The sequence below is a fragment of the Mus caroli genome, unplaced genomic scaffold (genome assembly GCF_978045245.1).
Source record: "Mus caroli unplaced genomic scaffold, Mus_caroli_1 scaffold_2, whole genome shotgun sequence".
Taxonomy (NCBI): domain Eukaryota; kingdom Metazoa; phylum Chordata; class Mammalia; order Rodentia; family Muridae; genus Mus; species Mus caroli.
The window spans coordinates 166,175,132-166,199,908 of NW_028227257.1; the positions used below are offsets into that span (position 1 = coordinate 166,175,132).

Sequence of the window (24,777 nt, forward strand, 5' to 3'; positions counted from 1 at the left end):
TAATCCCAACTATCAACTTCCTAAGATCTAGAATCACCTGGGAGATTGGCATCTGGGAACACTGGTCAAGACTATTGTGACAATTAATTGAGGTGGGAAGCCCTGCCCATTCTGGGTGGCACCACTACCTAGGCTGGGATCCAAGACTGTGGAAAAAGGGGGAGAGGGCCTGAATGTAGGCATCTGTCTCTCTTTGTTCCTGCTAAGTCCTGCTTGGTCATATGTAAGGGACAGTATGACATGGGTCCTGCCCCTGGATCAGAGCCAGTAGGGCCTACATGAGTGTCAAAAGTTGCTATGTGTGAAAGGTTTATTTGTATAATACTGGACATATTTTCAGGTTCCTCCTTTGAGGAATATCCTCTCTGCCAAGGTTAATGACTCCACGAAAATCAGAGACAGCGCAAGTCTAGGAAGCCAGGGAATGTCTATTTCTCAGCAAAATGGTAGAACACTGCGAGCTAAAGGACAGCCCTTAAGGCTACGGGAAAGAACACTGAAAACATGAGTTCAAAAAATAGATGATCTTTCAACTATGTAAAATATAAGGATGCAATAAGAATTGTATGAGGAGCTTCACAGATCTAAAGGAACAGAGGCAACTGCACTATGAGCCAGTTTGTCAGAAAGATACTAAAGAAGAAGATAAAGACACTTAAGGAGTGGTGATCTGAAGGCAAGATCCCACCAAGCTAAGATTTTTTTGTTAATGCCTACAAAGGCAGGTGGGTTCCTGAGTTCAAGATCAACCTGAGACAGAGCTAATTTAGGTCCAGACATGATCAGGATGGTAATTTCAGAGTAGGGTTCCACTCAGCTATATTCCTGCCTGTGCTTGTGTTTGCTGTCTCTTTTCAATAATCAAGGAGATGGGGTCATGGGATGCTGATTCATAGGATAATCAAAAGGAAATGGAGTAAAGACTGAATTGTTATGTTATGCAAGAAATGAGCTATTCCAAGAGCTATCTCAAGAGTGCAGAGCACAGAAATCAATCTGGAAAGCTGTCCTGATCAGAATATAAGCCGTCACCTGGGATCCATGATTTGACTCCTAGTCATTTGTTTTGCTGCTCCCCGACACCCCTCTCAAGTCCCTCAGGAATCCTTCTCCAAGTTGAGGCTGGTCTTTTGGCACTCCCTACTTCTTGAGTGCGACTGTGTAGTGACCAGCTGCTTCAAGCTTGCCCCTGTTGCTTTGGATATGCCACTATGATGGCTTGCATCTTGAATTTGGAGTCACACTCTTCCTTCTCTGAGTTACTTTTGTCAGTATATTTTATCCCAGCAATCTTAAAGGTAACTAATCCACACAGAAAATCAGTTTGGCTTAAAAGCAGGAGGTCATTGCATTCTATATCTGTGTGACGAATCTCTGTAGTGTGTATTCACACAGATGACGCTTTCTCCATTCCACAGAGTACACTTGGGTTTTCCTTTGAGAGACCATTGTCCTCCACTGTATGAAGGGCTGGTGGGGGTGTCACTCAAATGGCTCTTCCGCTTAGGCCAAAGAAGATAGAGCTGGGCCACGCTGATCTCTCCTCCCTTTCTCGGAAATCTGAACTTTGAATAACTGTATACAAATTGGCCTGAAGTAAGATGACTGCCCACAGAGGAAGGACTCCAGAAACTCAGATATAGTTTCTGCCTTCAGATGCTTAGAGTCTCCTTGAACCTGACTTTCAGACTTGTCCATTTGGCTAATGGACCTCAATTAATAGTGTACATCACAATACCTCAGTCAGGGCTGAGAAGATGCTAAGTCAGTAAAGCACTTGCTTCGTAAGCAGGAGGACCTGGGTGTGCGCCTCAGAGACCCCATGAAGGGAAGCTGGATGGATGTGTTGTGCTTGCTTTCTCAGAACTGGGGAGGCAGAGACAGGTGCAAAGCATCTGGTGCTTGCTGGATAGCCAGCCTGCTTTACTCAGTGAGCTCTACTCTAGTGAAAGTCCAAAGTAGACAGTTTCTGAAGAATGACATCTCATGTTGTTCTCTCTCCTCCATAGGCATGTGAATATGTACATACACAACAGAAGCACACACACACACACACACACACACACACACACACACAGGGGCAGATTATTTAAAACAAATGAATAGGCTTCATTCCCCTGATAGTTTGTGGGCTGCAGTTCACTTATTTAATTACTGACAAGAATCTATAGGATTTTCAATGTGTTGAGGAATTTACCAAAAACATTCCTACAAGCTGCCAGTGGATTTTATGTTAGTTATAGCAGAAAGGGTTGTTTCTACCACTCACGAGGAAACCGTATAATATCCAGCCTTTGTAATGCTCTAGAGGGCTGCTACAAATACCGAAGCATGCAACTTGTAGAAGACTGAAGAGGATACCATGTTATTTGGCTGCCTGATGATGATGATGATGGTGGTGGAGGTGGTGGTGATGAAGAAGAGGACTTCTTTGAGGCTGTGCTTTGAACCCAGGCAAGGGCCTGATACATGGCTACCATTCTACCATTATATCTCTACCCAGTCATAGGATTCTTTATTAGATACCCCTTTCTCGAGCCTGCCTATTGTGTGTTCCTTAATGTGGACACTTGACAGTCACTAAGAAGTCTGCATATCTAGTCAGACTGTACATCACTCACCGGTGTAGGAAAGAGATTGAGATCCATTTCTGCAAACAACAATCACTGTGTTTCTTGTCTATTGTCACCAAGGGAGGGAGGGGGATAAAAATGGATAATGAATGGACCACAGGGAATGCCATGGGGATTTAGGTGAAGTTTCATGGACTTGCTGTGACACTACTACTAAAGAGAAAAAGGAGGAGAGAGAAAAAGAAAAAGGAAGGGAGGGAAGAAAGACAAGATAAAAAGGGACGGGAGAAAAACAAAGAAGGGAAAAGGCAAGCCATGGAATGCAGTTTGGGAGCCTTCTTGAGCTGCTCTGCCCTGCTCTCTTACTGGGGTTTGTTGTTTAGAAGTCTGAGATTACATAAATCCTTTATTCCTTTGGTCCTGGGGAGGAGAAGGGCCACATACATACCAAAGTGCCAGGAAGAACAAAGGACAGTCACCACAGAAGGGTGCTGCTTCTGATGGTTCACAGAAGAGAAGTGGCTGCTCTCTCAATGGAATAGCAAGAAAGACATGGAACACAGGCATCCTGGGAAGCAGTTCTATTCAGCAGAAAGGTCACCCTGTGACTGAAGGCTGCAAATCCACACAAAAGACAGCTACCTGCCTGAGTGGAGACTTGGAAGGGAGGGGGCTGGTGATGAATGTCACAGCTCCTAAATATGGAGCCACTGGCTTTATTCATGATAAAGATGCCAGGGATGCCTTTGAATACATGTAGCTATTAAACCATTGCCTCAAGGGTTCACATAAGAAACCCAGTGGTGTATTTATCAACATATTTGTGGGTGGTGTGTGCATGGGGTTTGTCTGTGAGTGGGTGAGTGCACACACCCAAGTGTGCCTGCGCAGAGGTCAGAACAGGACTGAGTCATTCCTCCATTGTCCTCCACCTTGGGGCCTTTAAACAGGGTCTCTCCCTAAACCAGCAGGTTGCTGTTTTAGGGATGGCTAACCAGCGAGCTCTTGGCATCCTTCTGTTTCTGTCCTTTTCCTCAAAGTTGTGGGTATAGATATCTGTAGCCAAGCATAGTTTTGTGTGGTTACTGGGGTTTCAGTCTCAGGTCCTCATGGATGCACAGCAAGTACCCTTACATATTGAGCAGTCTCTCCAGTCTTCATGCTTTTATTTTTAAATGGTTATGCCTAATGATAATTCAAAATGTTTTTTAGAGAGCATATTTTCCTACTTTATAAACAATTTTAAAATAAAGTTAGTTGGGCTTTTAGTTTGCTTTTATCAATCAGAAGTGAGATCTTGTCTGTACTTGAAGGGCTTTTTATAATTGGGGAGGAATCTGGTTCTTTTCATTTAATCCTTTAAATGAAATATTCCATAAGTAGGAGAAAAAGAGATCAACAGAGTAAACTGATGAGACAATTTAAAACTTCAGCAACAAATGTTTTCTACTTCATACATCTTCACAAGAACTGGATACTGCAACAAAGCTCTTGTGTGTTTACACATACAAGTCTTTGATGAATTCTGCACATGGATACAATGAACACTTTATATTACATAGATATATAAAACAGAGGGTGGCAGTAGAAAAAAAAAGAATTTGCTAGTATCTCCCTGGTGTTAGTTTTACATTTACTCTTATGTCTACGGAGACCGTGTCCAGAACTGAGCTCTTTGCTGGGCCACAGGACACAGCAATGAAGGAGGCACAGAGAAAGTGTGGCAGTCAGAGAGGAGCAGATAAAGGGCCAATATGATGAATACAGCAGCTGCCTTTAGGAGTAAGAGCAACAAGGCTACTCTGAGGTTGGTCTGAGGTTAAAAGAGCCCTAGGCCTTGGGATTGCGCATAATAATCAATGTCACTGGGGCTTGAGATTGTGAAGATGCTCAGAGATATGTAGCAGAGGATGGCCTAGTCAGCCAACAATGGAGGGAGAGGGTCTTGGTCTTGCAAAGATCCCATGCCCCAGTATAGAGGAATGCCAGGGCCTGTAAGCAGGAGTATGTGCATTGGGGAGCAGGGCAGGGGGGAGGGTATAGGGGACTTTCAGGATAGCATTTGAAATGTAAATGAAGAAAATATCTAATAAAAAAACTAGAAGCTAAAAAAAAAGAAAAAGAAAAAGAAAAAGAAAAAGAAAAAGAAAAAGAAAAGGAAGCTCACAAAGGCTTGATCACTAAGGGTCCTGATGTGTGTTGCTGGGACTGCACTGAAATTTTTAGAGAATGAGATCTATCTGAGGGGTTTGAGTGGAGGAAATTTACCTGTGTAGCCCTAGTACTGTTGGGAACATATTGAAGAAGAATGAAGAGAAAGATGGGAAGACTAGTCAGGACTTGGCTGTGGTCTTCTGGGAGTGAAGTAACTGGAGCTGTTTAAGAATTGAAGACAGAGCCCAGAGCTATGCTCTGCCTGGATGAACTCTCTTTGGGAAAAGGACAGAGACAATGACCATGAATCTGGATCAGAGAGAAGCACGAATTCACTGGTGCCAATTAACCTGCCAATGAGGTGAAGGTGAAAATGGAAATCGGAGAGAGGAAAACATGATGACAGCATACCACATCAGGGCACAAAATAACTGTCTTAACATGCAAAAGAAAGCATATGACTATACAACACAGAGGAACACTTGTCTATAACACCCAATGAAGGACTAACCCCAAGAGCCAGCCAAGCTGTGTCCTCCAGGGTATTCTGAATATACATACATGCCAATTTCTCAAGCCAGTTTATCACCTAATACAGTTCAAGTTAACTGTTTTCTGATACATTAGTACATATATCTTAGTTAAAAATGAGCATTAAATATATAAGATACATACAATTTTATACAATGAATATCTAAAATATACACACCACCAGTATGTGATATATATATATACATATATCTGTATATATATATATATATATATATATATACACACATATATCTGTATATATATATATATGTATATACATAATATGTATGTATATGTATGTATACACACACACACACACACACATACACACTCGCACGTGTGTGTATGACTAGAAATTGAACTCAGGGCCTTATGTCTCCTAGAAAAGCATTCTATCCTTGAGCAACATCTCCAATCCTACAAATTCACATTTGATAAGGCTTTCTGGAAAAAGGTGAGGAATAAAGTCATTTAACACAAAATAAAACTTACTCATCAAATGTTTGATCCTTTAAAAAGTAAGATCTCCTCTGTCTCTTTACCCATTTCTGTGAGCTGCCCACACATGAGCATAGACTTTGAGAACTCCTCTCATGTAGATGCCAATAGCAACAGAATTACTTTTAGGGAAAATGTTGTTATATTATAAACATGGTCTGGAATCTTGATTTTCACATGAAATAGCTTTAGCGTCTGGAATGCCTACATGTCAAATCTAGCTTCTGTAAAATCTTTAGAGCCACTGTGGTGTTCTCCACTGCAGGAAATGCTCAGCCTCTCCAACTGTCAGATTCAGTTCAACTAAACACACATTGGTGTTTCATAAACACCCATATCTCTACCCCACATGTAGAGGACAGAGATTAGAGGTCTACTTTATCTAAATGTTAACAGAGACACTCAGAGAGAAGATTATGAACATGGTCATTGTTTCATGAATGTATAGATAAATATGACTCAGGGAGTTATGCACCAGTCTACAAACTTTACAAAGCCCCCTCCCTTTTCAGCAGTAAACATAGTTCCCAAACAGGTGGACTTTATTCAGCACGGGTGAAAGTATTCCTTGCACAGATGGCTAGGAGAAAGAAACATTTCCTACTGGAGTAAAGACGAACAATTCTTTTCATCATTCTTTGGCCTGCATAACAATCACAGGAAACTATTATGTACCACCCTCTTAGTAGTCCCTATTGCATGTAAAGGAGTTTGTGTCCCACAGTGATAGAGCAAGTCTCCCAGAACCTTTTCAGTGTACAAGATCTAGATCCCTGCTCTACTCTAGAGTCAGTTGTCATTAATGTATGGACCTGCTTCTCCCAGGAAAACGAAAAGTGGAAAGTGACCCAGGACTTGCTGAGGAGGAGTTAAAGCAACTAGAAGTTCCAGTTCCCAGGAAATTCTTCAGCAAGCTTGTGCTGTCATCTTCAAATGGCTAGCTGTTGATTAATTTCTTTTCCCCATCTGAATCCCTTAATATTTATGAAATGAAATGGTTATGAAATGTCCACCTATGTCCTTCTTTAGTAATAGAACATTGTTAGAGAGAAGCTAATAATTAAAGTAAAATTCAAAGCTCTGAAAACTCAAATCCTTCAATGCTACTTGTATGGAACAGCATGTAACTGCTCAGGTTTTGTACTTCTGAGGCTGAGATGTGTTGCTCCTAGGTAGGCAAAGACTTTTGTAAGGATCATCTCATGACCAAGGAAGATGGACATGAATTAGCAAATAGAAAAGTAGGATATTGTGCTAACTTTAAAAACTGAAACGCCATAATGGTCAAGTGGGTAAAGGTGCCTACTGCTAATCCAGACAAGATGAGTTATTCTCAGGGCCCACATGGGGGAAGGAGAGAACCAATTCCTGAAAATTGTCTACTGACATTCATATGAGTGTCCTTGTGTGTGCATATTCCCCCACATGCAAATAAATACGTGTAATATTAAAAATTAAAATATGAAGGCTAAAAATAAAAGATTTTAATAGAGAGAGAGTTATTACAACTCGTCTCAAATCTAGAAAGTCAGCAATCTCTGATATATAAATGTGACTTAAATCTTTATTACTTTATTACTATACATACAAATACATATATACATACACACACACATATATGTATATGTGTGTGTGTGTGTGTGTGTGTGTGTGTGTGCTATGTGTGTGTGGGACGTGTGTCTCAGTGCTTGTATGGAGGTCAGAGAACAATGTGTAGAATTGGTTCTCCCCTTCCACCATGTGGGTTCTGGGTACTGAACTGAAGTCATACAGCTTGGTGGTATCTTGATTTAAAACGTGGGTCTTAAAAGTCATATACCATTCTTAAGAACACCTTAGGAACACCCTATATTCATCCCATCTGGAGAAAACCATGAGTCTTGAGTGAATAATTCAAATCTGGATGTGACCTACAGTCTTTGCTAACCAGCCCTTCTCAAGTTCAATTGGCATTGATTTTTATGCTCCAGAGCATTATAAAAATTTCATGTTAATTAAATTTAATGATAATCCAATTATTTAAACATAGGAACACCTTCCAAGCAAGATGAAGAAAACCACGCCCATAGTGAATGACTCATCTCACTCTGAATCTCTGCTCAGCTGACCACCAGATCCTGAGCCCTTCAGCAATGCAGCTCACCATGTTGGCTTCTTTCCTGAGACATGGTAATTCTTTGTCTTGCCTAACTTTGAAGTTATCTTACAAATTCTTATGAACATACTAAGAACTTTCCAAACACAATTGGCTTTTTTGTGTTTTCCTTTCTCCCCCCATTGCTTTCCCTTCTGTCCGTTTCTTGGTCCCTGATTAACCTTTGTTTCTTGTCTCAGGCATCCCCACCAACCTCAAACCCCTCTCTTTCTCCTCTCTTGGTCTCCTACTCAGTTCTGTAGTCTATATTCACTCTCACACAGCCTTATTCTTACACATACAAACATGAAAAGTTATGAGTGGCCTATGGGAGAGCATGCAGATTTTGTCCTGAGTCTGGGCCTTCCAGAGCCGTCCATTTCCTGTGAACTTCATTTTCCTTTACAGCTGAGTACAGCTACATGTGTGAGGATAGTCCATGTTTTCGTTATCCATTCTCGAACATGACATGAACAGTAGGCAAAAACTGTTAACTCTAAAAGACTGTGCGTGGGGCAAGCACATTAATTGTAGATGAAGATCTGAGTGACTAAGTCTTACTAAGTGCACCAAAGTGACACATGATCTCAGCTAAATACTCCAAAAAAAAAAAGGAATTAATAGAGCCCAACAAAAATATCACCTATCCAGAGATTCATAATGTATGGATGAGTTTGCCCCCTCCTTTAGCAAGGCTTTTTGAGATTATTAGCAATAACCAATATTCATAGGCTGCAACCAAATCAAGAACAATCACCCACTACTGTCTTCACTGCATTCACAGCTACTCTCTTATAGTTATGCCTCCTAGGTCCTCTCTTAGGGTTGCAAGATTTTTAAAATCAACTAAATAGTGTTTGGTGCAGAGGTGCTGACGAATTGTTTTATTACATTCCAAATATTCAATGTTCTACAGTGGTTCTTATTATATAGGACAACTATCAGGCTCAAAAGAAAAGAGAACTCTCTGGTATGACATTGTAAATAAATGATCTCATCAAAATCCCAGATTGTGCCAAGTCTAACTCCACAGTCTAAGGAATTTTCTTTATAGCCACTGGTGTTATATGCTAATCATCAGTTGGCGCTTTCTTTATCAGTTCTTTTACTCCCAAAATTGCCTCAAAAGACAGATAATCTAAAAGAAAAGAAGCCAGAGACTTCAACAAGTACTGCACAAAGGATAGCCAAATGCTCAAAGCCTTGACTTTATTTGTCACTTAAGAAATGCAAAGGAAAGCCTTCAGAGGATACTTTCACTTATAAACTGGCCAATTCCTATAGAGTCCTGCCAATTAGGAGGAGTATGCATTGGCTGAATGTTTTGGAAAGCTGTTTACCAGTACCTACTGAAGATGAAGATAGATATACTCTAACCTCTGATTTGAATCTTTGAGGGATGGGGAACTGGGAGTAGCCACCAGAAAGTTCCAGATACCAGGAAACCAAGAGGCCCCCAGGACCCAACAGGGATGAGATTATCTGAAATGTCCAACAAAGGGGAGGGAGAAGAGACCATATCCAGAGGTCCCTGGTTGGAGGATGGGCCACCCACTCATCTCCAAATTCTTAACCCAGAAAGACTCCTGGCTAAAGAAAATATGGGGACAAAGTGTGGAGCAGAGACTGAAGGAAAGGACATCCAGAGACTGCCCCACCTGGGGAAGCATCACATATACAAACCCAAACCCAGATAGTATTGCAGATGCCAAGAAGTGCTTGCTGACAGGGCCTGTTATAGCTGTCTCCTGAGAGGCTCTGCCAGAGCCTGACAACTACAGAGATGGATGCTTGCAACCAACCATTGGTCTTAGCACGGGGTCCCCAATGGAGGAGTTAGAGAAAGGACTTAAGTAGCTGAAGGGGTTTGCAACCCCATTTGAAGAACAACAATACCAACCAACCAGAATCCCCCAGAGCTCCCAGGGACTAGACCACCAACCAATGAGTACACATGGAGGGAACCATGGCTCCAGCCTCATATGTAGTAGAGGATGGCATTGTCTGGCATTAATAGGAGAAGCCCTTGGTCCTGTGAAGGCCTGATTCCCCTTGGGAATGCCAAGGCTGTGAGGTAGGAGTGGGTAGGTGGGAGAGGGAGCATTCTCATAGAAGCAGGAGGAGGGAGATGAGAAAGGGGGGTTTAGGAGGGGAAACCTGGAAAGGGGACAATATTTGAAATGTAAATACATAAAGTATCCAATAAAAAAATACAAAAAAGAGAGAGAAATCCAAGAGAACAAACATTAACGTATCACAATTGTTTAAAACTGTTGTTTACCATAATTCAAATTGGAAGCTACCCACATGCTTACCAACAGCAAACTGACTAGTGAAATCATGGTTTAGCCCACAATGGATTACTATAGAGCCACAATAATAAGAATAGAACTATAACCACAGAGATCTGTCTTATAAACGAAGGACAAGTAACACAGGTAGATGAGAGGAAGAATTATTCTATATGAGTTCATTTGTATAAGATTCTGATATAGGAAAAAATGGACCATAGTGCCAAAGTCAAGTGAATGGGTCCACTAGTGGAGTGGGCAATAGTGAACAAAAGGCATATTAGAGGTATTGACAATGAGTGGTTTCTTTAAAGCAAACAAACAAACAAACAAACAAACCTTCATGTGTGTGCTTATATGCACCTGTGAGTGCAGATGCCTGAAGAGACCAGAAGACCATCAGATTCCTGGAGCTGGAGATGCAGGTGGTTTTGACCTGCCTGACCTGGGTGCTGAGAACCAAACTCGGGTCTTCGGGAAGTGCAGTACACATTCTTAACTGCTGAGCCATCTCTCTAACCCTGGTGCATGGTCTCTTGACTTGAGTGCTGGCCACATTCCTCAACCTAAGCAACTTGAAATTTTACCATCAGCTCTCTTATGTGTTTGATTTGCCCATTACCCGTCTCTTTATTTTGAATCTAGATTTTGAAGCATTTCAGAATTTCAGATTAAGGATGTTTATTCAGGAAAAAATGTATGAAAATGTTCGAAAAGCTAAAAAACTTAAGAATATAAAAAACGTCTACTCCTAAGCATTTCCAACAAGGTACATTCAATCTGTATAACCTTTACCTAGTATCCACAGCACCTGTGGGTATCAATATTGATAGAAGTTTGTCCTGTATATAAAATGGGATGAAACTTGAATATAACCTGTGTCCATTTTCTTACACACTTAAATCACATCTAGATGATCAGCATGTAGCAATACAATACAATGTTGGTAGTTATTATGCTGGACTGTAGAAGAATGACCAAAGAACTGTGCATGTTCAACACAGACGTACCCTCTTTCAAAGACTTTTGATCCTGCTGTGAAATCCATAAATATGGAACTTATGATCATGGAAAGCCACCTGAACCCCAAATAACACTTAGAATGGCAACTGAGCCCTTCTTAAAAAGGATGCAAATGTCAGTGCTTTCCAAGTTCACATTAGAGCTCTCTATGTTTGAATTAATAAGGTATTCCATTGACAGCTTTTCATATCATTTAATAAATCAGCAAGGCAATTTAGATAAATATGGGAATTGCCTGTAAGGTAGAAGTCAGATCAAAAAAATTACTGTTCGGTAGAAACAAAATAATGAAGACTAAGCTCCCAAAATAAATGATAATGTCAAATTAGAGACTTATGTACTGAGTCTTATAGAGAAAAACATGGCTTCTATCCCATAGACGGCAGTCATTGCTCACAGCACAGGTTCTGGGTATATCAAGCCAATGTTGAACAGGAGAGGAAAGAGAGCTAAATAAAATTAGCGGCTATGAAAGGTAAAATGCTAGAAATGAAGGATGGTGGCACGTGTATAAAACTTTCTTTGCTGCCCACATAATGTTACTGTTCTTTCTAAAAGACAAGGTTAGAGTGGGAGGAACCTTTAACAAAGCTGTCATCCTAAAAAGAAAATGGTTAAAAAAGAGAAAGAAAAACTCCCAGAAGATTGAGGAAAGACACACACATACACTCACACTCACACACACACCCAACTTAACAATGGATATCCTATCTGAGGACACATCCCCAATCAATCCTGTAGCAGTACAAATGCCATAGGGTATACCAATACAAACAAAGATGTGTAAATCACCATGCATCCTAATCTGCCTAGACCTCTATGACACATGCAATCTGTCACTGGGTGAAATGTAGTCATGCAATGGGTAACTGCACACATATGTCATTTTATTTACATGTTTTTAATTTACAGTGTTTTACACACACACACACATATATATAATTATATATAATAGATATCTAATTTATATGCATATGTAAATGCTTGAATTTAATACTGGCATGATAGCCACAAAATATTCTAAAAAATTCATACACCAGACCAAGGTATATGGGTTTCCAATGTCTTTAAAACATACATATGCTATATAATTTTATGGGTCCTTACTCAAAGTACAGGGTAAAAAGTTTGATAATTATAAAGAAACAAGTGTCATACTTTTTATTCATGACTCCAAACAAACAAATGAAACCAAAATAACAAAAACAGATTGTAGTGTCTGTTCTTTTTATGTATTTACATGTGTATTTACAAGGGGCAGAAACAAGCCAAATATAAATCATAGACTTGAGAGTATATTTCAGAAACCCCTGACAAACTAGGCAAATGGAATAGATTTCTTCTAATTCCCAATAGAGAAGACAAACAGAAAGACATAAAGCCACAGAAGTCAGAGTCCTCATTAATTCATGAAAAATAGGCATTTTTAACTTGACAATATTTTACGATTTTCATTTTTAGGCAGTTTTACACACTAAAAAAGTTTGTGGCACCTGTTTCCAAATCTTATTTAAAAATCAATTAATTTTCCTATGGGAAAATCCATCCATCTCTGCAGATGTCATCCTTAAAAAAATCTTGGCTGGCTACTCCACAACTACATTTACTCCTGACCTGTCTGTCAGCTGTTGCATTCAAAACACAAACAGCACAGAGTACCTAACAATTTTAAAGCCGGTTCAATTTAGGGAGCTTTTAGATCTCTTATCTATTTACTTAATAATGGGAGACCTTGCCAAATCTTATAGGAATGCAATGATCCTGTTGTCCCTCCTAGCCCCGATCTTCAACTTTATGCTTGATAACGTAGCAGTTTTGACCTTGTTTGTCCTGAGGTCTCAGATGAATCTCATCTACTGGCCAAATTCCCAAGGTCACAGATTTCCTTAGTGACACCCTTAAGAATTGATTAGTGTTCATTGTCAATTTTCCATTTGTTTTGCATCCAGGAATCTCAAGGCAGTGTTAAGCCATTCAGCACTGCAGTCTGGCCAGCCTGCATAAATCGCCTGCTCTCTTTCACAGCCTTCCCTGAAAATAAAGCGACTGTACACAGACGGCGGCGGCGTATGAAAATAAAGCCAGGGCTTCCTCCGAGCCTTTCTGCTTGCATAGCAGTGCAGTGTATTTCAATTAACATCCAACCTTCTCCAACAGTGCTACTTCAGTATCTGTAAGAGCCTGCCTTTTAGAATTTAATACTCAGACAGCCATTTTGCAAAAAATCCCAGCAGGTCCACAAAATAAGGGCTGTTCCAGGGAAACAGGGGATGAGAAAGCCGTTGAAAAGGCTGGCGTTATTGCAACAGCTGTGTCATCCATCAAATGATTATCATCTACTATTATTTTTTCTGAAGCTCTTCAAAACAGGATTTCCCATTAGCTACCGTGGCTGTCTGTAATTTGACAAACTCCATAGCAATTCATTTCTAGAAAATAATTTCCTTTCTCATGCCAGGATTCAAATATGAAAACTCCAAGCAAAAGAGTATATCAACTGGTTTGAACTGATACTGATATCTGAGACAATAGATTACCCCCCCCCCCCCCGCACACACACATATACACACATCAAACCAGTTCCTCTACAAGTTATTTCCAACCTCATTAAAGTAACCAAGAACAAAAGATAAACACTCAGAAACATCTCCAGAAAGACCTCAGCGTACTGTAGCCCTGAGGTGCCTTGACAACTCATGGCACAAATGATTGATTTTCTGTTTGGTTCAGCACAGGGATTAAAAGCACCCAAAAGCAGCAGCACGAACCAGACGGACACAAGTTACATTTTCAGCTCCCAGCTACAACTGTACAGCAATAGAAACTTACATAGGACACCCGTACTCGCCGGCGATGTACCAGCCCGCAGCACTGCATGAAGAGGTGGCAGAACGCAGTCAGAGCGTGGCTTCACCAAGCGGCACCGTGCCTCAGCTTCTCGTCACGGCCACTGTCCATTTCTTCCCACCTTCCACTCCCAGGTAAGAGTCATGGGCAAATCAACACTTAGCTGCTGTTTCTAGGTAGGTTTTACACACTGCTGTTTTTGCAGGCATGCCAAAACTTTGTTCTCTCTGACTGCCTTTAAAATTTTTTTCTTACAGGTAATTTGAGATCTTCTTTCAGGGGGCTGCCTACTAGCAGAAATCTAGAAATCTAGAAAATCTAGAAAAGGTAGCATTTCTCTTCCTGAAGAAGCTATTGCTAACGTGGAGTTTTGCCTGTTCAAATCATCAGGGTTTCTGATCAAGGCTTTTACAGTAGCCATGCTCAACCCCAGAGATTTTTCAAACCTCAGAGCCTTGCATTTCATCAGGCTGCAGTCTGCCGCTTCAGAAGGAGGCCTACCCTGGCTGCTGTTTATGTGACTGTTTCTGAGAACAACGCTGCTCCTGCCGCTGTTTGGCTGTTACATCGCCCTCCTCACTACGCACAGCCTGGCGAGAGCATCCTTGATTCACTGGTACCTCGGTAACATTGTGGGCATATCTGATTTGCTCTTTCTCCCTCCTCCCCTTCCACTGACAAATGAGTGAGTCTAGACTTTAATTCACTGTGGATTCTTAGGACTCCAGAGCCACCCTCTACACTGTGAGATGCTTTGTCCTGCAGTATGTATTTCACAGGAATTTTAAGGAAGATTGTTGGAGTAGCCTTAGGACTCACTCAGCCACTGCGGCTCCACAGTTTTTCTTTCTGCTTGCCAAAGATTCATTTTCTACATTGAAGCATGTTAAATAAGCACAGTTCTGGCAGGCAAATGTGATCAGAGTCAGACCTAATTAATTGGTTAAATATTATATCATCTATGATTTTAACACAATAAGCCAAATGCTCCACAAGTCTGAGTGCTTATAGGTCAATACTCCATGTAAACTATCCTTTATCCCTTTCCCCCAAGGACACAGCTTTCTGGCAGAGAGCAGATCTTTACTCTCTTTATCTGAGGCCTCGTACATGCCACACCATGAAAGATGAATCATTAAAGCATTGGGGATTTAGCTATTAATTTGGATGATATCAACCATTCTAATAAGCAATGATTCATATATAACCTTTTAGTACACCACACATATTGACCCAAGTTTGCTCCCACACCCAAGTCACTCCATATTACTTTCAAAGGTACATTAATTAACTTCACAACAGAGTCTAAGATCAACAACCATTGTGCTCCTTAGGCCTGTGGAAAATTAGACTAACTCCCAATCCTTTGTTCATGTTTTCTTTAGAGTCTGGTTAACTGGCCCCTGTGTTGCTGTTATTCATCTTAGACATGACTGAGAACTGGAAGGTGTCTCTGCTTTAATTCAGACTTCTTATATGACTGGCAGAAGAACTGAGACCCTTAGTGCTTGGTAATACAGCAGTAGCATAATTAATAGCCTGGATTTAACATAGCCTTCAAATTCTATGGCTTTATTGCATACTACAGATTTTGAAGTATCGAAGGGAAAAATATGACTATATAAAAAGGTGGGTCTCAACCGTTCTAACCCTGCCATCCTTTAAAACAGCCCTTCTCATGCTGTGGTAACTCTGAACCATAAAATCATTTAGTTGTTACTTCATAATTGTAATTTTGCTACTGTTATGAATCATAGTTTAAATATCTGTTAGGCTGGATATCTGATATACAACCTCTGTGAAAGGGTAGTTTTACATCACCCCCCACCCTCGAAGGGGTCACAGGTTGAGAACCACTGACGTAGAGCTTTGATTAAGTCAGAGACATTTCTAAATTAAACCGGGAATTAACTTTTGAATTGAGTCTTCTAAAGAAGGTTGACATTTTTTGGACTATACAGGATACATTCCTAGTACACAGGATTTCAATTTGATAATTTTGCAGAAACTTTAATAAGAAATATAGTAATCTAATAAACACAAAGTCTAGGTTTTCAAATAAATTTTTTGTATAATTTGATCATTTTCTTGCCCTTCCCCCAACTATGAGAGAGAGAGAGAGAGAGAGAGAGAGAGAGAGGAAGAGGGAGAGAGAAAGAGAGAGAGAGAGAGAGAGAGAGGAAGAGGGAGAGAGAGAGAGAGAGTTGGTTAGGGAGGTGGGAAGGATCAAGGGCTTTTAAAAAGTCCCTTTGTCTCACATTTCATAAAAACAAAGAATAAAAATGTCAAAAAATTAAAAAGTCAAAGTTACAATAAGATGAAAACATTGGTAGAAAGTCATCTCTCCTTGAGTTCAGAATTCACTTCACTTTTTATTAAGTATAGTATTTTTAAACACAATATGTGAGAGATTCCCCAGTTCATTAGAGATTACACCCACACTGCCATTCAAGAACCCAAGAAAGAATGCTGAGCACTCTAAGTGGGTTCTGCAAACATTTGCTGGGGACCTTCTGTCTTCTTGGTGCTGGGTTAACTTGCTGTGAATAGGAAATAATAAGTACATTTCATCTTTTACTCCCCTTTTTTTCCTTTCTATAGGGAGTCCATGCCACCATCTTTCTATAAGGGTTGACATAAGGCAGGTGCCACCATACTGAAAACAGGCTCTAGGTCTTACAACATAGCAGAGGGAAGAGAACATAGTGACAAGGAGGAATGGGACCGCCCAGCAAACAGTCCCTAACTATCCCTCCCAGGTACACTCAAGGCTCTGTAAAGGCAGGGATATGCGGGCCCCTTTTACAAGACAAGCAGTGCTGCAGCCAATGGGCAATAAGTAGAGGAAGAATTCTGGGTAACTAGGCAGTAAATGCAGCACAAAAATGTACATGCAGACTAGATACGCACTACATCTGCTTATGTAAAATATACAAGCAAAAATGTGAGTGGTCTACATACTTATAATACATTAAGGCAACACAGATACACCTAAAATATGTTTCGGGATTTGTATTTTTATTTTTTGTCTTGGATTGTTCTGTGTGTGTGCATGTTTACGTACTTTTCCAGCTCCTGGGCATTTTTGAAACAGGGTTTCACACCACACAGGATTATCTTCAGATTTATCATGCACTACGCAGACAAGGATGTCATTGCACCCCTAACCCTCCAGTCTCTACCTCCCAAGTGCTGGAGTTACAGGTATACATCACCACACCTGGTCTAAAGTCTTCAAACTAAACTTCATCTTCCCAGTAATTCAGACTTCCCTTTTGTGTACAGTCTTAGCATTGAGCACAGAAAATGACAAGGAGACATAAATTCACACTTGAGTCTTTGTTATTTATTTATGTATCATTTCATCCATAGTAACCAGAACAAACATAGAGAACCTGTACTAAGGCAAATAGTCCAGCTTGCCTAGCAACTGGGGGTTGGGGGTTGGGGGTTGGGGATTGGGGGTTGGGGGCTGGGGTGGTACATGTGACTAGGTTCTGGCCAATGAGAAAGAAGCAAAAATGTCAAGTATCAATCCCACGGATGTCCTTAGAGGAACTGGACTTTGCCTTCACCTTGTACTTTTCTCTCCCGTACTGCCCTAAGGTAGATGTAGTGCTATAGAAACACAGGAAAGCCTTCCCCACATTCCAGGGACACAGCAGTAGGTTTCCAGTCTCTCACTGGGAGCTGCCATATCTGTTGGAAGTGGCTTGTCATGGTATGGCATTACAAAGAGAAACATGCTCCCACATTATCTAAGCTACTCCTATTTTTACCCCAGTTAAAGAAATGAAACCCATATTTTACGAATACCTCTGTGTGTTAGTGTTAGAGTGAATAATTAATTCATAGTATCCAAGGAGTATATAGAAAGGTAGGAGCTGATGGGGCAGAAAGGTGAAACAGGGAGAGGTGCCCAGTTCCACAACAGAGTTCAGTCAGATTTTATCCAGCAAAACAGGAGAATGACTCGATCTGGTAAATGTGAAAATAACTGCCTATTTTAATTAACAAGTAGGAAAAATAATCATCATTAGATGATTTGATCTAAAAATACTGGACTCTTCTCCCAAAACAGAAACAGATTCTCCAGTAAGAAATCTGAAACTGCTGAGCTTACATATTGGCAATTAGTGTGCAGCTACTAAGTAATCAAATCAAATGAAGTTAATCAAATAAATTGTGATTTATGGAACTCACCACAAAGCTAATGAATGGTTCAGTGAGGTATTTTGTAATAATATATGGTATCTTTACATTAAAGTATTGTAATGTGATAACAAAGAAAGAGTGATTGAAGTCATTGTGAAGATCACAGACACATATCTATGACGTCAATGGATGTTTGTTCTTCATGTTGTGTGTTAGGCCTAGTGTCAAGAGAGAAAGCACACAGCAATTGAGATGGTGTATTTGCTCAGATGAATGACACTAGAGAAATTATGCCAGCTGCAAAAGGTGATCTCCCAGCAGGTAAGAGAGAGGGAGCCGAAGGGGAGATTGAACACCATGGTGTTAGCTATTCAGAGGAGCAAGAAGTCCTGGCATGGAAGACTGGGAGATGGCATGAACACCTGAGTTTGGATTCTTACCTCTCACATCATGTGTTGCCATGGTGATGCCCACTCTCACCATAGTGTACGATGAGCAGAAGCAAAGGGGGAGGAGCGGATCCTAGAGGCTTGTTGTCTAGCCAAACTAATGAGCACTCAATTCAGTGAGGCCCCCCTCTTTCGCCCAAATATAATGGAAAAGATGGAGAAATACATCTATTGTTGATGTATTTGGTCTCAGCATACACAGGCATGTGTTAGCTTTTATGAGCATACACTGGTGAGAACATCCATACACACATCTGTTTAGGCATGCATATGCCACACATATGCCACACATATGCACACACAGAGACTCCAGCAGGCTATTGCACAACACGGTGATTACAGATAACTATTATAGCATATTTTAAAAATGTAGCACTTTGGATATTTTTACCCAAAACAAATGAAAAATATTCAAGGAGATAGATAAATTTAACCCAATTCAATTATTATATGAGATACATATGTTTCAAAAGATCTGTCAGTATAACATGTATACATGTCCATGCATTTATTACATTGACTTATTTTGTGCATATGCCACAGACCATGTATAGTAGTCAGAGGACAGCTTATAGGACTCACATCTGACCTTCCAACATGTGGATCCAGCATGATAGTAATCAACTTGATCTCTTAAGGTATCTTGCCAGCACCAGCTTCTATGATTTTATACATCATTTTACATGTCATACATAATTTTTGGTTTTGTTTTGTTTTGTTTTGTTTTGTTTTTTCGAGACAGGGTTTCTCTGTATAGCCCTGGCTGTCCTGGAACTCACTTTGTAGACTGGGCTGGCCTTGAACTTAGAAATCCTCCTGCCTCTGCTTCCCGAGTGCTGAGATTAAAGGCATGTGCCACCACACCCGGCTTGTCATACATAATTTTATAATCAACTAATGACAAGTTTAATTTAAAAAATGTCCCAATGTCACCACAACCTTGAGATACTTTCTAGAGTAGAACAGAGATCTCTTATCAGGAGTGACTTTTGGTGTTACAGCTCTTTTAGTGGCTGAGGTCTCACAAAGCCAGTCTCCAGCCTCAAGGCTGTGACAACCTTGGTACTCATTTCATACCCACCCATCATAGTCCAGTGTTACAGCTATGCGCATTCAGATCACAGAGTTCTTAAGTACACCAAACAAACAAAAACAAACAAACAAACAAACAAAAGAAAACCTCACTCCCCTGCTTTCCATAAATGAAAAACAATAACACCATCACCAATAACCACCACCCAAAAGAAACAGCAACATTAAAACCAACTACAAGAGCAACAATTACCGGCATCTGTCTGTTAAGTAGCTATCACCTGGATATCACCTGAGTGCTGTTGGGCATGCACACGAATCTGTAGGTACTGGTCACAAAAGAGGAAATATAATACGCAAGATTTTTAAATGTAGGGAGGTCAAGATTCAGGGAACCACTTGGATCTATATCCACAAACACACACACACAAACATTTTTTACAAAGTAGGATATTAGTTGGATGAAAGTACAAAATGTTACAAAAAAAAAAAAATAGAGCAGGTAGACAGTTAAAATTACTAAAGTAAGAAAAGGCATTTTGGGGTGCCGGAAGCAGGTGCGCCTGCATGGGCCAAGATGGCACTCTGACCCATTGCCAGGCCCCATGAACCCCACATGTTTACTGCCTTGCCCGAGCATGTGCAGTGAAAAAGCATGTGTATTCCTCGTGATCCGGATCTGTCAGCCTATCGGTGACCGACCTGAGCTCGTGCCTGGAGTGTATGTGATTTCTGATTGGATGAGGTGGTGTGGAGAGAGATGAAGTCAGTTGCTGCGAGATAGGAGAATAGGCTTGCTGCAAGAAGGATGGAGGAAGAAGAAGCTGCTGGGGAAGAGAGCTGTAAGAGAGAAAGCCATAAGTAAAGAAGCAGCTGTGTGAGCCCGCCTTGGTGTCTGTGTCATTCTTGTCTCTGTGGGTCGGAGACTGTGGCATTGGGGAAGTGCTCTTTGAGCTAAGGTTGCCAAGTGGGAAGGAGTTAAGATTGAAATGAAGGGGAGGGGAGGGGCTTGAGCACAGGCAGAAGCATCTACAAATATCTCTGTAGAGGAAGGGATGATACTATTTAAGTAGCCAGAGGATCAAGAAAGAGAGGGAGACAGACAAAAGTGGGTTTAAAAGGGAGGTGGTAACCATGCCATGGCCTCTGCTGGGACTTTTATCTTTGTAGTAAGAGCAATGGGATGGTTCATTCAGACAGTCACAGGCAGGTCCAGATAGACAACATTTAACATACAGGTTGGTGGTAAGGTTGCAGCTGAGTGAAAGATGGCTGAAGGGAAAGCATAGAGCAGCTAGGAAACAACAATGTTGGAACTAAGTCAAAGATGATGGTGGTACCTCCTGAGGACATGGAGTGAGAGGTGAGACAAGCAGACGAGCTCAGAGGATTAGAAACAACAGAGGGGAAAAAAGCCTTGGGGTAAGTATAAAAGATGGTTACTTTCACATTTCTTCATCTCTGCCCATTTCTATCCATAATTGTGGTTCAGTTTGATGGAACAATTTGATATGCCTTCATGGGTGGGTCAGCTCTAGTCTGCTCCTTGTCTTGTTCTGATCATTCTGTCTCACTTTAGGATTCCAAGCAGGATTCTTATCAAGCCACTTCTATCTTTGTTACTCATCATACCCCCTCCTCTGCTTCTTCTCTCTTTTTCTCACTTCTCTTTTCCTTCTCCTCTTCCACCTTCTCTGCTGTGTTCATGAAAGACAGAGGTCAATATTGGGTGTCTTCTGCAATTGTTCTCTACCTTGGTTTTCTTGAGTCAGGGTCTCCCATTAAACCTGCAGCTCACCAATTTGGCTAAACTAGATGGCCAGCAAGCCCCAGGAATCCTACTGCCTTAGCCACTCAAGCATTAGGACTACAGGTGCATAGCACCACACTTAGCTTTTTACTGGCTGCTAGAGATCTGGAGTCAGGTCCTCATACTTGCATAAGAAGCACTTTACTAAGTCATCTCCCTAGCCTAAATCTTTACTTCTTTAGACACCAAAAAAGCACAATTCTATTTGACTCTGCTTCAATGAAAATATGTATCATTCTTTTTCAGATTTTTTTTGCCAAGGTTTCTGTATTCCTTTATCTACTATGTTTTTTTTTTTTTTTTTTTTTTTTTTTTTTTTTTTTTTTTTTGAGACAGGGTTTCTCTGTGTAGCCCTGGCTGTCCTGGAACTCACTTTGTAGACCAGGCTGGCCTCGAACTCAGAAATCCGCCTGCCTCTGCCTCCCGAGTGCTGGGATTAAAGGCGTGCGCCACCACGCCCGGCGCTCCTTTATCTACTATGATGTTTGCTTTTTCCAATCAATAACCATATTTTTTAGTAATAAGACTACACACAGATAACAGGAGAAGTCAGCAAAATAATGAGGTAGTTAGAGGAGAAGAAGTTATGCTTCCCAAACTACTAGAAGACATGGAATGGGCACTTGGCTTCAGTAAGATTTAAGCACTTCTAACATTGGAAACAGACTCAACATTGTAACTTAAAAAGATCATGCTTGAGAACCAAGTAACTGACACATGCCCCCCCACCCCCCAAAAAAACCAGAAAAACTCCAGTGTTTGGGTAAGACTATGATTTTTTATAGGGTCACATCCCTAACTGTCTTTGGCTCCATGTGGCCTGAGTCATAGGTTGGATACATGGAAGACAACCTTTATGCTGCAGTTTATGTAAAACATGCTACACTCAAGTGTGTGCTAAAACCGGGTAATCCTAATAATCCCCTTATCTTGTAATACAATGACATCTAAAGGAGTTCAATCCTGCAATCAAAGTCACTTAAATCCAATGCCCTCCTTTTTTCTGCATAGCTCAAGGAAACCTGCAAAATCCACTTCTCTACCTTTTCCTTTGAGTCTCTCAAAGTTGACCAAGGTCATGTCCCTACTTTGCAACACAAAGCAGTAAAACACTTAAACACCAAAATTCCCCAGGTTTCCCAGCTGTCTCCCTCTGCTTTGGATTTGGATTTGTGGCTTAGTGTATCTTCTTAAAATTTCTTCATTTAACTCCTTACTCAGAGTGTATGCAAGGAAAATAAGCAAACAACGCTTCCAATCATCTCCTTCTCCTACTCTGACTCAAATCCTCTCTACCCAGACTTCTGGTTTTCCCCAACAGAAATCAGGGCAATGAGAGAACATCACTACTTTCCAAGTGCAAGAGAAAAATTGTACAAAGGCAGAGTTCCATTATGTTAATCAGAACGGTAATGATGAAAAACCAAGTCCAAGACCATCCGCTGATTAAAATTCACCACAGCTCATCCTTTATTCTGAAAATAAATTTGACCCATTCTTTTTACTCATTATGGATGGAAAGAAATACAGCATGCATATAGAAAAGAAAATAATGGTCTTCGGATGGAAAAAGGCATGTTGTTCAGATATAATATCTCATGAGCAAACTCATGGTGACCACAGCATAAAATACTTCCAAGTGGTTATTTTAATTTCCTTTTTGATTGGAATGGCCAAGAAAGAGAAATGCACATTTCCCCTTCAGTTACCACAAAACATGCTTGACAGACTATAAAACTCTTACACACTCACACTCGTCCTGACACTGACTCCACCATAGCCTTCATTTACAAAATTAGCAAGTTACCATTTTGTTTTACTTATTTTACTTTTGGAGATTATGATATAATTATACCATTTTCCCTCTCCTTTTCCTTAACCCAAATCTACCCTTACAGACTTTTCTTGCTCTCATTCAAGTGCATGGCCTCTTTTTTTTTTTCATTAACTGATCATACATGCATATATGTATATGCATGTATATTTCTAAATACATAAATGAAAGTTACTCAGTCTGTATAATGCTACTTGAATGTATGTTCGCAGGGATGGCTATTTGATATTGGATAATCAGTTGGTGTGTATCCTAGCTAAGATTACTATTGCTGTGATAAACCACTAAGACCAAAGCAACTTGGAGAGGAAAGGCTTTATTTGGCTTTTTCTTCCACATCACTGTTAATCATTGATGGGAATTAGAATAGGAACTCATATGAGGCAGGAACATGGAGACAGGAGCTAATGCAGAGGTCAAGGAATAGTGGCTTGCTCCTTTATAAAATCCCAGACCACCTGACCAGAGATGGCCTCACATATAAAGGGCTGTGCCCTTCCACATCAGTCACTAATTAAAAAAATGCCCCACAGGCTTACCTATCACTGAATCTTATGGCGGCATTTTCTCAGTTGAGGCTCTCTTCCCTCCAGTGACTCTAGTTTGTGTCAAGTTGACATAAAGCTAGACAGCACACTGTGTTGTTCCCTGTATAAGACTATATCTCCTGTTTTCAACATTCCTTAATTGCTTGTAGTTCTTTGTGTAGAATTAATGCCTTGTGGGCTTTCTCCACTACACTTTGGCATATCTATTGTTGTTGCCCTTGTTCAGTTCCTGTTCATCCAGTCATGTTGCTAAAACTTTATGGAAGTAGCTTCTGCCATTATTAGGAGGCACAATCTCACCACAATCCCCTCATCCTCTGGCTCTTACAATCCTATACAACTTTGATGCCTATGAATCACAATATGACCAGCATGCCAGTATAATTCTAAGGGTACAGTAGTAGCATACTGTGGTGCTAACCGAAAGCTCTGTAACTCGATTTATGGTCACTCAACAAAAGGAAAATCATGCCTGGTACTGGAAACAGCCAACTACCCAGGGCTGGTGATGTCATAGATCAGAGAACCTACAGCTGCAACCACTTCACTAAACCAGTATAATCCCTAACTACACCCTAAATATTTGGCTTTATATATGCATATAAGTGTAGTCTTCACCCAACAAGAAAACTTCTTTTTGAACAGATAGAGACTAGTCAACTAACTACAACCTATCGAAATGCAGAGCTTAGTCATAATGGGACAGCTCTAATCCAACTCCCATACCTAAGGCTCAGGGAATCCCACACTTTAAAAACAAAATTTATTTATTTTATGTGTATGAGTACACTATAGCTATCTTCAAACATACCCAAAGAGGGCATCACATCCTATTACAGATGGTTGTGAGCCACCATCTGGTTGCTGGAGTGCTCTTAACCACTGAACCATCTCTCCA

At 40.6% G+C, this 24,777-nt stretch overlaps 1 protein-coding gene across 7 annotated transcripts in view; it reads right to left on the bottom strand.

Annotated features, from left to right (window-relative positions):
* Positions 1–24,777, bottom strand: part of Cacnb2 (calcium voltage-gated channel auxiliary subunit beta 2) — a 388,029-nt gene that overhangs the window by 246,736 nt on the left and 116,516 nt on the right. Inside the window, exon 1 of one of the 7 annotated variants that reach the window (XM_029473859.2) lies at positions 14,034–14,657. The exons of 5 other annotated variants lie outside the window; for them this stretch is intronic. In XM_029473859.2, coding sequence (XP_029329719.1) covers positions 14,034–14,081 — 48 coding nt within the window. In that variant the 5' untranslated portion in view covers positions 14,082–14,657. Of the gene's footprint in view, positions 1–14,033; positions 14,658–24,777 lie in introns of those variants that run through there. One more of the 7 variants, XM_021156794.3, reaches the window with a different exon arrangement.